The sequence below is a fragment of the Falco naumanni genome, chromosome 8 (genome assembly GCF_017639655.2).
Source record: "Falco naumanni isolate bFalNau1 chromosome 8, bFalNau1.pat, whole genome shotgun sequence".
In the NCBI taxonomy this organism is placed as follows: Eukaryota; Metazoa; Chordata; class Aves; order Falconiformes; family Falconidae; genus Falco; species Falco naumanni.
The window spans coordinates 44884240-44897025 of NC_054061.1; the positions used below are offsets into that span (position 1 = coordinate 44884240).

The 12786-nt window shown below is 42.4% G+C and overlaps 1 protein-coding gene across 4 annotated transcripts in view; it reads left to right on the forward strand.

Moving 5' to 3' along the window:
- Window positions 1–772: 772 nt before the first annotated feature.
- The window catches only part of METAP1D (methionyl aminopeptidase type 1D, mitochondrial), a 49508-nt gene continuing 37494 nt past the window's right edge, over window positions 773–12786 (forward strand). Inside the window, exons 1-2 of one of the 4 annotated variants that reach the window (XM_040604413.1) lie at window positions 938–1027; window positions 4567–4621. In XM_040604413.1, the coding sequence (XP_040460347.1) occupies window positions 4579–4621 (43 nt within the window). In that variant the 5' untranslated portion in view covers window positions 938–1027; window positions 4567–4578. Of the gene's footprint in view, window positions 1028–4566; window positions 4622–12786 lie in introns of those variants that run through there. The other 3 variants (XM_040604414.1, XM_040604415.1, XM_040604416.1) reach the window with 3 other exon arrangements.

The window sequence follows — 12786 nt, forward strand, 5'->3', positions numbered from 1 at the left end:
TTTACTTGACTGAAAATGAAACCTACCACACCAACACTGCATTGAGATGGTCTTTGGGTATTTCTTTAAGGTAGGTGATACCAGTCCCAAAAAGAAGGTTGAAAGGATGCTGCTCTACTGAAAAGTTTGTGCTTTTAGATCTTTTCTAAACACACAATGGTTGGCTATGCAGATGAAATGATGAGTTGAGCTAGAAAAATACTTGAGTTTAGGGTTCAAGCTTTAGCCTTCAGATTCTGCATAGGCCTTTACAACAAATAAGAACTTAGTTCATAAATAGTAGTTCATGTTTTTATTCACGAAAGTACAAAAAAAATAATTTAAAAAAAAAAAAGGTAGGGGGGTGTGTGTGTGTAAATCATGAGGTAGCTCCAATATGGTTGCGACTGTTGCGAGCCTGAGCCGCGCTCTGGGAAGCGCAGTGGCGCTGCCATGCCTCTGGCTGGTGCGGAGCAGTGTCCCAGCCGGCCAGGTGTGTCACAAAGCCGAGCGGGACCGGACTGCACAGCAGGGCACCTCAGCACTACGGCAGGGGAACCGCCTGAAGGCCGCCCCGCGTCCCACCGTAGGGCAGGACGCGAACGCTGTCACCCGCCGGCGCCGCCGGGCGAGCCCCACGGCACAGCGCGCCCTACCCCACGGCGCCCCGCCGCGGGAGGGCTGGAGGGCGGGAAGGCGGGAAGGGGGCGCTCCCGCCCCATCGCCACAGCCCAGGGGCAGCCGGGCCCGAGCCCGCCGGGGGACGAGCTGCGCCCCGCCAGGACCACGGGGGCAGCGGGCGAGGTCTGCACGGCGGCGGCAGCGCTCGGACGACGCCCCCGCTGAGGGAAGGAGCGGGCGGCGCTCACCTGCCGGGACCCGCCTCCGTCTCAGGCGGCCCCGGCCGCCCCGCTGCCCCCAGCAGCCGCCCGGCGCCAGGCGGCCAGGGCTGCCCCCCGCTCCCGGCCCGCCGCCCGCCACGTGACCCCGCCTCACACGGGCAAGATGGCGGCGCCCAGAGCCGCCGTCAACGTGCTGCGGCGCGGAGGTGAGTGCGCGCCGCCGCCGCGGCGCGGTGGGGCGGGGGGGAGGGGGAGGCGCGGGCCCGGCGCGGCGCTTTGCCCTCCGGCCGCCCTTCCCGCCCGGCGCCGCTGCTGCCTGTGGGGCCGGGCCGGGGCAGGGCCGGGCAGCCCCGCGACGGGCCGGTGACCTGCTCGAGTTTTGCTGCGCCAGTTTCTGCTGTTACCGTGTGGAGTGTGACAGGAGCAGTGGCCCGGCATACGCGTGCGCGGCGTTTTCTAGCAGCCCGCGCAGCTGCGGAGTGGTGCCGGTGCGGGGGGGCAGTGTGCGGGAGGCTGCCGGGCCGGCACCCCCCGTGCTCCCAGGGCCGCCCAAGGGCCCCTTTCCTACCCCGCAACCTTCGCTCCCGTGTGTCTTACTGACTTACTGGTGCATAAGAGCAGTTGTACGAGATGTTGCACTTTGCTGGAAGTTTTGCACAAAATAAACTTTCTGACGCGGTGTTATTTACCTCCCGTTCCTTCCCCGCTGCTTTGCAGTCTCCTGTTGGGTACCACGGTGAGCCCGCTGGGCTGTAGCGTTCTGTGTTTCTTTTTAGCTCCCGTTGTGAAAATCAAATGTGTGAACGGAAGGAAATACCTCACAATGATCTTGATGAAAGACTTGTACCATAATATTTTTTCTAAGGCTGTTGAATACTTCATGTAGTAATAGGGGATGGAGTGATCCCAGATTAGTTTCAACGTAAACATCAAACTGAACGCTGCTGTCAGCTGAAGCCTGATATTGCAGTGCTTTACAGCTGGTGTAACAAAGTTTCAATCCCATTTCTTATGTTACTGATTCGGATCTTACGCTGTACTTTTTCATTCTGTCCCAATAGTCTTGAAAAACATTGGAAAATGTAAAGGCCTCTTCTTCATAGTTAATCCTGAATTTTGCAGGGCAGAAGTGCCATATAACTTTTTTTTTTTTTCCAGTGGTGAAGGCTCATATCTATAAGGAAATTTCAGTTTGACCAGACTCTTAGAATCTGAGCATCAGCTGAACTCTGGGAAGAGTTGCAACATTTGGCTTTCAGTCTCCTATTTGTTTTATTTCTAACAGCTGTCAAAACCTTCACTCTTTCACATGTGTGGAAGTGTGTGGAAGGGAATCAAATTTCTTGATATATGGTACCATACAAAAAATGATCTTTTGGGTTTGAATCTCAAATGAATTTAAATTTAGCATGCAGCTTCATAGAGCTGTTCATTATTTGCTTCAGCAGTTCTGTGTCTGCAGCCTTTTTGTTCTGGATATTGTTTGGTCGGGTGTCCATGCCCTGCCACCACCTCCAGCCCCAGACACACCTAGAAACCCAACGGCTGTCATCCAGTTAAAAGAACCAAGCCATTTAAATTTGTTAAGCCTTCATACCTTCCGTTTAGGCATCAAACCTTGTTCAGCTTCCCCTAGTGGATATACTTTTCTAGAAATTGAAAAAGCAAAACTGTCATAGTTCAGACAGGACTGATTAAACTAAACCAAATTTTCCCTGAATTGGACAGTTGAGTATAATTTAATTTGCAAATACTGAAAGACAGAAGTAATTTAAATTAGATTTTGTTCACCTAAGGGAATCTGTTCTACCTAAATTGAGCAAAAATTACTTTTTTGTAGCCTCTTTTGTGATATTTTTTTCATATTTCTGATGTCATGTTTTTATAAATCATGAAAGGAAAGTTTTCTTTGTTGTGGAACTGTTTCTAGTTAAGTGCATTTGAACAGCAAAGATCTGGGAAGTTTTTATACTGGTTAAATACTACCTCCGCTTATCAGAAGGACTTAGGCTAGCCTAAAAAAATGTTTATTGTATTTGAAAAAGAAAATAAGTTGAATGAAAAATACTAGGAAGTTAAAAATGACAGTTTGTACCTTTTCAGCAGGCATATTGGGAATTTGTTTGAATGGTCTCTGCCTTGCTAGTGGCAGAATTGCAACACTGTCAACCTAAGGAGAAGGTACACAACTTTGTAAGAGTGTGAGTGGCTTGCACAAACCTTTGTGAAATTTTGTGTGCTCAAACACGGCATTTCAGAGAAGCCTTGAAGTGTCTTGAACTGCATTTTAGCTGCCACCAGTCTTCAAATACTTGAAGAGTATTTGAAAATAATTTTACAGGTATTGCATAGAAGTGTGAATTGTGTTTACCGTTTTGTAAAAGAAAACCAAGGAACATCCCAAACATGGGCACATCAACTCGGTGTGTCATGTCATGGTTGGTACCTGGGAATAGTACGGATTATATGGTGATTCATTGGCTTGTAAATGGTCTAATTACATATTATGACATTTTCAGTTATTGCAATAATTGCATCTGTGATACTTCATTGGTAATAAGATAAAGGAGAAGACATCAAAGAACTGCATGTCTACAAAGTCAGCTCAGATGGTTTAAGGCATAGTAGTGTCCTATTGATTTATTCATTTTAGGCAAGTAAATTACTGTAGAGTAGAAGCACCTGCTTTCTTGTAATGAAGTTTCAAGGCTTTGAGCCACACAAAAATAATTGGTGAGAAGACATCCCTTGTAAAATGAGTTACTGATACAACTGATTTCTGATCTTGCTTCCCTATCTCTAACAATGAATAAGTATTCTATAATAATCTATGTGATGTATTATTGGCCAGACTTTTAAAGTTAAGTCACTGTAGACTGACAGTGTATGATACATCTCTTAGATACGTAGTCTGTTCTCAGGCTTTTTGCTTGTACACTGGCTAGTTAAGCCCCTTGTGGAACTGGGAATTCGTATGCAGGCTTCTAAACAGGTACCGATAAACCTGGAAACTGCTTTCAGATAGAAGGTGTAGCTGTCTCCAAGACCACAGTGTGTGAGATCTTGTGAGATATTTTTCTTCTGCAAACCCCTTTAGAAATTACTGGTTTCAAATTTTTTTCTGAATGGTACTCTTTTCCCCTCAGTAGTAAAATGAAGAGGAGATCCATAAATGTGTTTTTAAACCTTCCTCTAAAAAAGCAGGAATTTTATTTTTTTGCAGTACAGCTTCAAAGCCTCAAACAAGTTTGCCTAGAAGTGCTGAGTCTTATTAGAAACCAGTCTTTTTGTCTTTTTTGTCTTTTTGTCTTTTTTTTATTTATTTGTTGTTACAGAGCATTCTTATTTGGGCTGTATAAATCACAAGTTTGGTTCACAGGTCTTCTCAGTAATGCGTGGTTGAGTATTGTCTGTACTTCATAGTTAGTCTAGGCAAGATTGAATATTTCGGGGGAATAATAAACTCTTCTCCAGCAGGGTATTTATATGAAAATCATCAAACTATTCAGAAGCATTGCAGAAGTTAGAAATATTAGTTTGAACCCTGCAGAGAAGTGGACTAATTGAAGAAGGTATAACAAATGAGTGAAGCAATATGAAGTGATTTGGTTTACATTGTTCAGTTACAGTGCATATATATATATATATATATATATATTTACATAGTGGTTTTCTTTGTGGTCAGACATGGCTTTGCCATTCAAGATGGTAAAACTGATAGTCAACTTTTAAATTATCATTATAGGTTGAACTCTGCATGTTAGTGTACAGAAGTGTGCTGTGGAGTCTCCAGCTGGGAGGTGGGTAAATAAAGTGCCTGCTGTAAATATCTTCAAATCTCCATTTCCATGGCTTTTTGATTTCCAAAAACGTGGTCAAGATCAAATCAGTTACTTTACTGAGTCATATCTATCCAAAACCATTGCCTATTCCACCACCTGCAAGGGGAGAGGACTGTCTCCACTCCCTGGCAATCTTTTTTTCAGCCTTTTCTGATACCTTGTTGCTGTCACTAACTTACTTCTGTAGGCAGGAACCTGGAATTGCTGGCATGTCACCACCTCACCCACACAGCCTGCCACAGAGAATCTAGCGTCCTTCTGAATAGTTAGCAGAATCGGTAACACAACTGAGTTGAGGCATCTTTCCCACAGTGTGCTTAGTTTCCTTTCATTTTATATTCCTTTTACTAGTGTGTTATCCAGAATTGATCAACCACCTGTGCCCAGCTTTGTTTCATGAATGCGACTGAGGGTGCCTACTGGTCCTCACGGAAGCAGGGGACACCCCTGTGAAAATTAAGGTACTGGACTGTATTTTAGGGACATGTAATTTCCATTACCTTAACCTTAATTTGTAGTCAGTCTTTATCCTTATAAATATTTAGCCAGTTTGGGCATTCTGTCCAAATGGGAACCTGGGGATTTTCACTCCTGCATTGTAACTGGAGCTGACATAAAACATTCAAGCCAGCTTAAGAAATTGAGTGAATTTGGGTCAGGAGATGGAACATTAATGACTGTTTAATACAAGACTTCTTTCTCTTGAGTTATCCATAAAAACTTCACTGAGTTTTTTACTAAGCAGTATTTCTGATACACATGGTCCGTATCTTGTGTTTTGTTAGTCTGCAGCCTTTGATAATGCTCATAGCCTCATGAAATGCAGAGTTTTCGGTATTTTTAAGAGGAAGTGAAAGAAGGGCTCAAAACAAGGTAGTTTTCTTTTTTGCTGAGATAAAACATGTGTGCCAGATTCTTGAACTGCTATATGCTACTGAATCAATCTGTTTCCATCTTTCTGATGTGTTTTGGAATAAGAGTTACATTTATTTGTTAAAAGTTGTTGTAGCTTGTCCTTTGATAAGTGTATTTAACCATAAACCTCAACATAGATAAGATTATTCTCCTGTTAAGAATGAACCATAAAAATCTTCTTGCACTATTAATATTCATATGTTAAAAGTATCTCTTCATCCGTGTCTTCGTCACCATTAAAAAGAAACTTTGAAATGTACAACTCAAAAAATTAATCCTTATTTATGGTAACATTCAAAAGCTAACATTTTAAAAAAAAATTAACCATAGCATATACAGATAACAGTTTTGGGGAGACTTGACTAAAGATTTCCTGATATTACAGACTGATTGTCCTGTAATTCTGAGTTTTTTTGGCAAATGAGAAAAAGTGATTGAAAATTTTTGCAAGAGGGTTTTTGAGATCAGATGATGCTTGGCTGCACTGTGCAATATATGAGCTGGGCAATTAGCTGGAAGAACAATATTAATTCACATTTTCCATTAATTTGTAGACAGACTCATGTCTCCAGAATTTAACATTAGCCTTATCAGCTGCAAATGATGCATGGTGGAAGTTCAAACCATTTGATTTTAGTACACTTTTAACGTTTTTCAAATGATCCTAAGGTAGTTTCATCCCTGTCTTGAAAAGAATCAGGCAGATGAGGAATTATTCCCATTTCAACAGTGCAGCAATGAGTAACTCTGGGGGAGACATGCACTTTTATGGTTTGAGGCACAAGAGGAAAAATATTCCCCTTTCAATAAAGTGTTTAATTGTTCTCCTCTTTCAGTTGAGAGGTAATGTATTGTTGGCAGCACACAGCGCCTTTGTTCTGACAAGATCTATCACTGCTGGCTGTGGGTGGATTTGTAGGGTGTGCTTTCACCGTGAGCTTAGGTTTCTTAATCAGCATTAGCTAAGAGTGCCTTTAAGTGAAGGGAAGTCACCAGCAGATGTCCAGCCATGGCGTGAATTGGATCGACTTGTTGATCTGCCTGAAAACCAGGCGCTGCAGGGGAGGCTGTGTTCGGCTGGCAGCTCCCTGGTCAGGTTTGAGGCAGGAGGGAAGGTGGCTTATAAAGCAGCAGCGTTTTCATGTGCACTTACATGTAAGTGATCTGTGTAAGTGACATTACGCATTATCTGAGTGTTTTTAATTACTGGCTAGCTGCTGAAACTCAACATTTTCTGCCACATCACCAGCTTTACTGACTCACGCCTGCTAATGCAGCCATTTGTTCCAGCACCTGAAAAGTCTTGTCTTGTTTGTAGAACCTGGTGCTGGAGAGGCACCATCGCAGTTACAACTAAAATCCAAGTAGAGACAAAATTCTTGACAAGAGTACTTAGTTTCAGCCTTTTTCTGATGCTTTCTCTGCTTTGTGTGCCTTGTATCTTGGGTGGCCAGGTCCAGGCAGTGTCCTTTATCTGCCAGGACTTAGTCTGTGGTAAATATGTTGGACAGGTAGGTTTTTAGATACCAGAAGTTACATGAGGTAGGCCTAGCTGTAAGCCTTCAAGCAAAACTGAACTTCTTTGGAAATGTATTTTACATGTGTCATTTTTCATTCTGTAAAGTTTTCCTTAAAGATGGCCTGGACCTTTCCTTAAGCAGAAACGAGCTGCTTCCTCTTTCCATTCCCATCGCAGAACTCTGAAACTTTTCCAACCATCTGCAGCAGCTTACCAGCTTGGTGTGGTGATTCTGTTAAGGGCTGTGTCCAGCTGCATGCGTAGGCTACTGACTCTGAAGGAAAAGTACCAGAAAGCTCTGGGAAAGCCTCTGCCAAGAAACTGGGATGCCCCATCACAGGGACTTTGCTTGCTGCTGTGTTTCCAAAGTGGGTTTTATTGTGCTCACTCGGTCTTCAGAGTTAGACGTGGGGATGTCCATGTGCAAGGAGCACTCCCTGTTTGCATGCACAACTTTGTATTGCCTGCCAGAGGCTGTTGTCCTCATCTGTCATTTCCTTACCTGGCTTCAGGTATAGAAACAAAGGCTCAATGTAATACAGTGTAATAGGGTGGAAAGTCTGAAACAGAAAGTCACACCTGTGATTTTAATTCCAGGTATGCAGTTCAGTGCTGGCTTTGGACAAACTTTGTCTCTTCCTGAAGGGGTAGGTCTCTTCAATCTCACAAATGCAGTGTTAACCAATACGCAGATCTTAGTGTTGCCCTGCAAAGAACCCAATGACTGATTTAACATCCTCTGTATTCATACAGCAAATCAATGAAACAAAGGACACCATAATCCCTAGGGATTAAATTAAAGAAAAAAAAAAATACAGGCTCTTAAAATCTGCACCAGAAGATGACCCTGCCAAGCCTATGTACAGGATCAAACTACAAGTGAGGTCCCTGCCTTCTTCGTCCTTGCATGTTCTGTTATTTAAAACATCTGGAAGAGTGGTAGAGTGTATCACAGCTGTCTGGTGGTTGCTAAGCTTGTTTTGTAATATATAGCATTTGAAGAGAAAGAATGAAGGACTGAGTTATCCCTAAAGAAATTCTGGACTTCAGATTGTGAGTTATATTGTATTTTAGAGCAAATAACTCCATTGTCCAAAATCACAGGATCAGATGCCCTGTGAACACATAGTGTAACATTTTTTTTGCCTCCAAGAGCTTGTAGCACGGGTAGCTATGGCAGACAAAAGGGGCTGAAATGGTGAGCACTAGCTGATGGATGGAGAAACTGCAGTGCTGAGGGAGTAATTTGTGGAGGATCTTGTGGCAGTGTGGCATCAGTAGGATGAAACGGGGCCTGAGGCTGCCCTAATGCCTGCTGCTCTTAAGCTGCCAGCCTAATGCACGGTTTAACAGTGGACATGCATGAAGTAGCTTTCTAGATTTAGATAATGTATTCTTTTTACTCAAGCTTTTGCACTGAATTACCCTACCTAGACCTGAAGCTGAATTGAACAAGCACATAAAAAAACATACCACATGTCTGTAAGTGCTGGGAATTTTGTGTTGTGGATGTTCTCTAGCTGTGCAGGGGAAACTGAACTGAGCTGGTCTGGCATGCTTCCCCTCATTTCTTGCATGGTTTTCTACGTATAGGTAGAGTTTGCATGTAAGATTGAGGCTACCAAAAAATACTTCTGTAGTGTCATGGTATTTTTGGTTTTTATTCTGAAGAGACCTGAGTTTCTGTCAAAGTCACCTTGAAGACCTACTACTGGTTTTGAAGCTCTTCAGGTGCTAAAGCTGTAGCAGAGGTCTGTGTCATGAAATCTAAGCTGGTTTTCCTTTCCATGATATTCAGACATACTAGACTAGACATGATCTGGCTGTGACAGTTGCAAATCATGAGAAAACTGAATTGAAAGCTTAGGAGCTTTTGCGCATTCTTCAGTGACAGTTCTACTGGTCTACCGCAAACTATGATTTCGAAGTAATGTTTGATCACATATGCAGTCTGTAAAAGGCCTTTTCTCTGCTAAAACCACCTGTAGGACCCCTAGTCACAATGATCTTCTTAATTCAGGATTGTGTAATTTTCTTTTCTTTTTTTTTTTCTCTCATTCCTCCTTCCTTCTCCCCTGCTCCCAGGCACATTCCTAAAGTACTTGGAAATGCACATCTGGTGAGACAGAGTTGCTGCCTCTTCTTCTCTTTGACAGTTTGACATGATGATGTGCCAACCCTGGGTAGCTGGCAGTGCTTCTAAACACCACATCGCACTACTGTTGATCTAGCAATATTTATGAGCATTAAAATTTAATTTGAAAATATTTTGAAGTAATGAAGTGGAAGGGGGAATGGATTACAGGGCAATTGTTGTTTGGTTTTTTTTTATATTGTGCCTGTTGAAGCTGTGTGTGTTTGTCACAGTGGTTTCTTTCCAAAGTATTTCCATTTTAAATCAATGTTTGTTAAAATACACTTGTGTGCCTCGTCTTTCATATACGTATGTGAAAAAGCTAGAGAACATGTACAAGGAGCAATCTGTACACTGTGTATTCTCTGCCTTACAGTTATTTCATCCTTTAGAAAGAGGCTGTTTGGCTACAGCAGTGTTTTAATTTCATTTTTTAGTTTTCAGTTACATATTTCTGGAGTCTCCCTGACCACTGCTGTTACCTGATGGCGCCAATATTTCATCAAGTTTAGACAAGCAGTCTACCTGGACTTAGGCCCAGAGGAGCTGCTGTAACTGATGAACATGATCCCCTCTTCCCTGGAATCCAAGACCTGTAGTACCACAATTTCCAAGGGAATTGAAAGAAAACTGTGTTCAGGCCTTGCCTCCTGCTTTTTTCGTTTTCTTTGTTGTTTTTACATAGTATTGCCTTGTACTGATGGGTAGCATACCTCACCACCAGTAAAACCAGGTATTAGTTTGTTGATAATTAGGAAAAAAGATTCTTTTAAACCCAGACTGAAAACAGCAGCAGTGAAGAGCAGGAGCACAGGCAGTGACAGAAGTTACTCTGACATCCCTTGATTAATTGCTTACAAATAAAGTGACAAGTTACTAAACAAATTAATGAAAAATGTTGCAGCACTATTGTTTCTGTGTTGCTGGGTTTTTTACTACACCATCATTTTTATGCTTCCAGAGTTTAGTGGATACAATTTGTATTTTAATTTTGTTCTTGCATATTTCTCTTTAATCCGTTTCATTCTGTTGGAAAAGCTGCATTATATAGACATCATATATTATTTTAGCTGCAGAATATTATCATAGTGGATTTTTTATTTAGAAAATGTTTTTAGAATTTTTTAATGATTGCAGAGTGAATGTTAGTGTTCAATGTAATTAAATTTAATTGCATTTCCTGTATGTTTTATTTTTAGTTTGCTCTCGTATGCCTTTATTTTCATCAGGAGTTGTAAATTTGACATAGTTTTTTTAAAAAGCATGGAGCTGGCAGTCAGACACAAGCCCACTTTAAAGCAATGAAATAATTATCTTAAAATTTTTCTACATGTGGGGAACATGTAGTTTGTGCTTAATGATCAAGAACTGTTTTTTTCATGTTGTATTGGATTGTATGACCTTGGTAGGTTTTTTCCTTCTGTAAATTTAAAAAGTTCAGATGGGGAAGAGTAACTAAAAGCTGCTTTTATGTCCAGATCGACTGGACAAGCAGGCAGAATCTACTACTCTTTCAGCTCCATACATTTTTGCTGCTGTTCATTTATCTTTTACTGCTCATGTTTACCTAACTGGCGTGTTATACCATTACTTGTAGAGAGACTTTTCCTTAATCTCTTAAGGAAAAGTGTGGGGAAATTTGCCTTCAGCTATTGTTTGTTTTTCTGTTACTGTAACAGTTTGTCTGACTTACTTATTTTTCAAATATGAGCTGTTTACCCTGCAAGGAACTGAAGTAGCTGGAGAACTTGTAAAGCTCTGGGTTCATGGATGTGAAGGCTGAACAGAGAAAAACTTACTTATTTAAGTCTAGTGACTAATAAACATCTGAAATAAAGATGTCTTTACTAAAAATTCATTATTCTTTTTCTCTGTGGAAGAGAATATAAGGTCTGCTGTAGCACAGTACAGGTATTGTATTGTTCACATCTTCCAGGCTTCTTGTCTGCTCCAGGTTTGACATTCCTGGTATTTCTGAGGGTTGTTTTAAAAAAAGGCATGGAAAAATAAATCATATCAGATCTTTTTAAACCTCAAAAAGGTAAAAGTGCAATCATACAGTAGAATCATATTAAGATGATTTTTCTTCCAGTCACCAGCAGGGGAGTGAGTTACTGTTCTTGCTAGATAAAATTCATTCCAAGTTTTTCATAGAGGAAGCCTGAGGCATGAAGCTGAAGTCGTTTTCTTGCATTGTGGCGGTACTCTGAAGCCACAGGCTTCAGGTTTCTGTTGTCCGAATTGTAGGAATCTCCTGCTCTAGAGACTGTGCAGTGGTTTGCAAAATAAGTAAGGGAGAGGGGAAGGGGCTGGCTAGCAGTGCTTGGGAACCCACCTACTTCTGAAACGGGAGGCTCTCCTGCTGGTCTGCCGCTGCCCTTCTTGCAGGGAGAGGAGTTCTCCCTACGGCTCTGTGGCTGAAGAGATGGCATGATCTCAGGCCCTTCATGGGGCTAGGAGCCAGGAGCTAGGGAGTTTGGGGCTAGTGGGGTGTGTGGCCTTGGATAAGCCATTGAACTTTCTGTGTCTTTCTCCACCTACTAAGCAGATATTTATCTACCTTGCAGGTGCGTTGGTTGAGATTAATGAGTTGTTTGTAAAGCACTTTGAAGATGAAAAGCACTATAAAAATGCTAAGTATTATTATGTATGAGCTCTTGAGTGCATAATGGCTGTTTGCCTGCCAGTATTTAAAGCAGTTTGTTACACAGTAAGTATGAAAGGCACTGTATGAAGTAAAGTTCTAGTTTTCTTTTAGGAAAAGTCACTCATATTTTGTATTCAGCAGTTCAGATCACACCACTGGTCTTTGGTGTTATCTAGAGTGAGAACAGACTCCAGAAAAATGTTTTGAAATGAACTGTTTCAAAACTTGAAAATCAGGTGGTTGTTATAATCAGGGCTTCTTCTCAATTGGTCATTTCTTACCCTCTTTATACGTGTTGGGGTTTGTTTGCCAAATTCCCAGGTCTTCTGCCTTCTTCTGTTTTGCCAAATGCTTCTACTGTCCCTTCTTACGCTTCGGTGTGAACTTCCGTAACTTTTCTCTCCCTGAACCTTTCTGTCGATCTCTGCAGTTTTCACCAAAGCTCCTGTTCTTTGTGCCGCTTCTGTGAGCGGCTCTTGCCATGTTGCCCAGATTTCTTCAGCCCTTCATCTCCCCATCCCTCACTTCAGTCATCCCTGTGCCCAAGCGTCCCCCTGCGCTCCTGCTCTGGCGAGCCCAGCCCTGGGCACCTGCTGCCAGCCAGCACTGCACGGCACAGTGTCCTTCCCCATGGCGCCGCTCCGATAAACAGCCGAGCGATCCACTGTCAGACAGGCAGAAACATCCGCGGAGGGAACAGTGCTGCCCTATGCTTGAGAGGAGACCTCCCTGCCTGTGACCTGTTTGTTCAATGATCTTCAAGCTTTTTGAGCATGGGTTTTTCTAAGCGTCTTCCAGTGGCAGTGTGGACTCCCATGTAGGGAGCTGAAACAAATTGATAATGAACTTGTTTTCTAAAAAAAAATATTATTTTCACAGTCTTTGGGTGGGGCCATCAAATTCCCAGG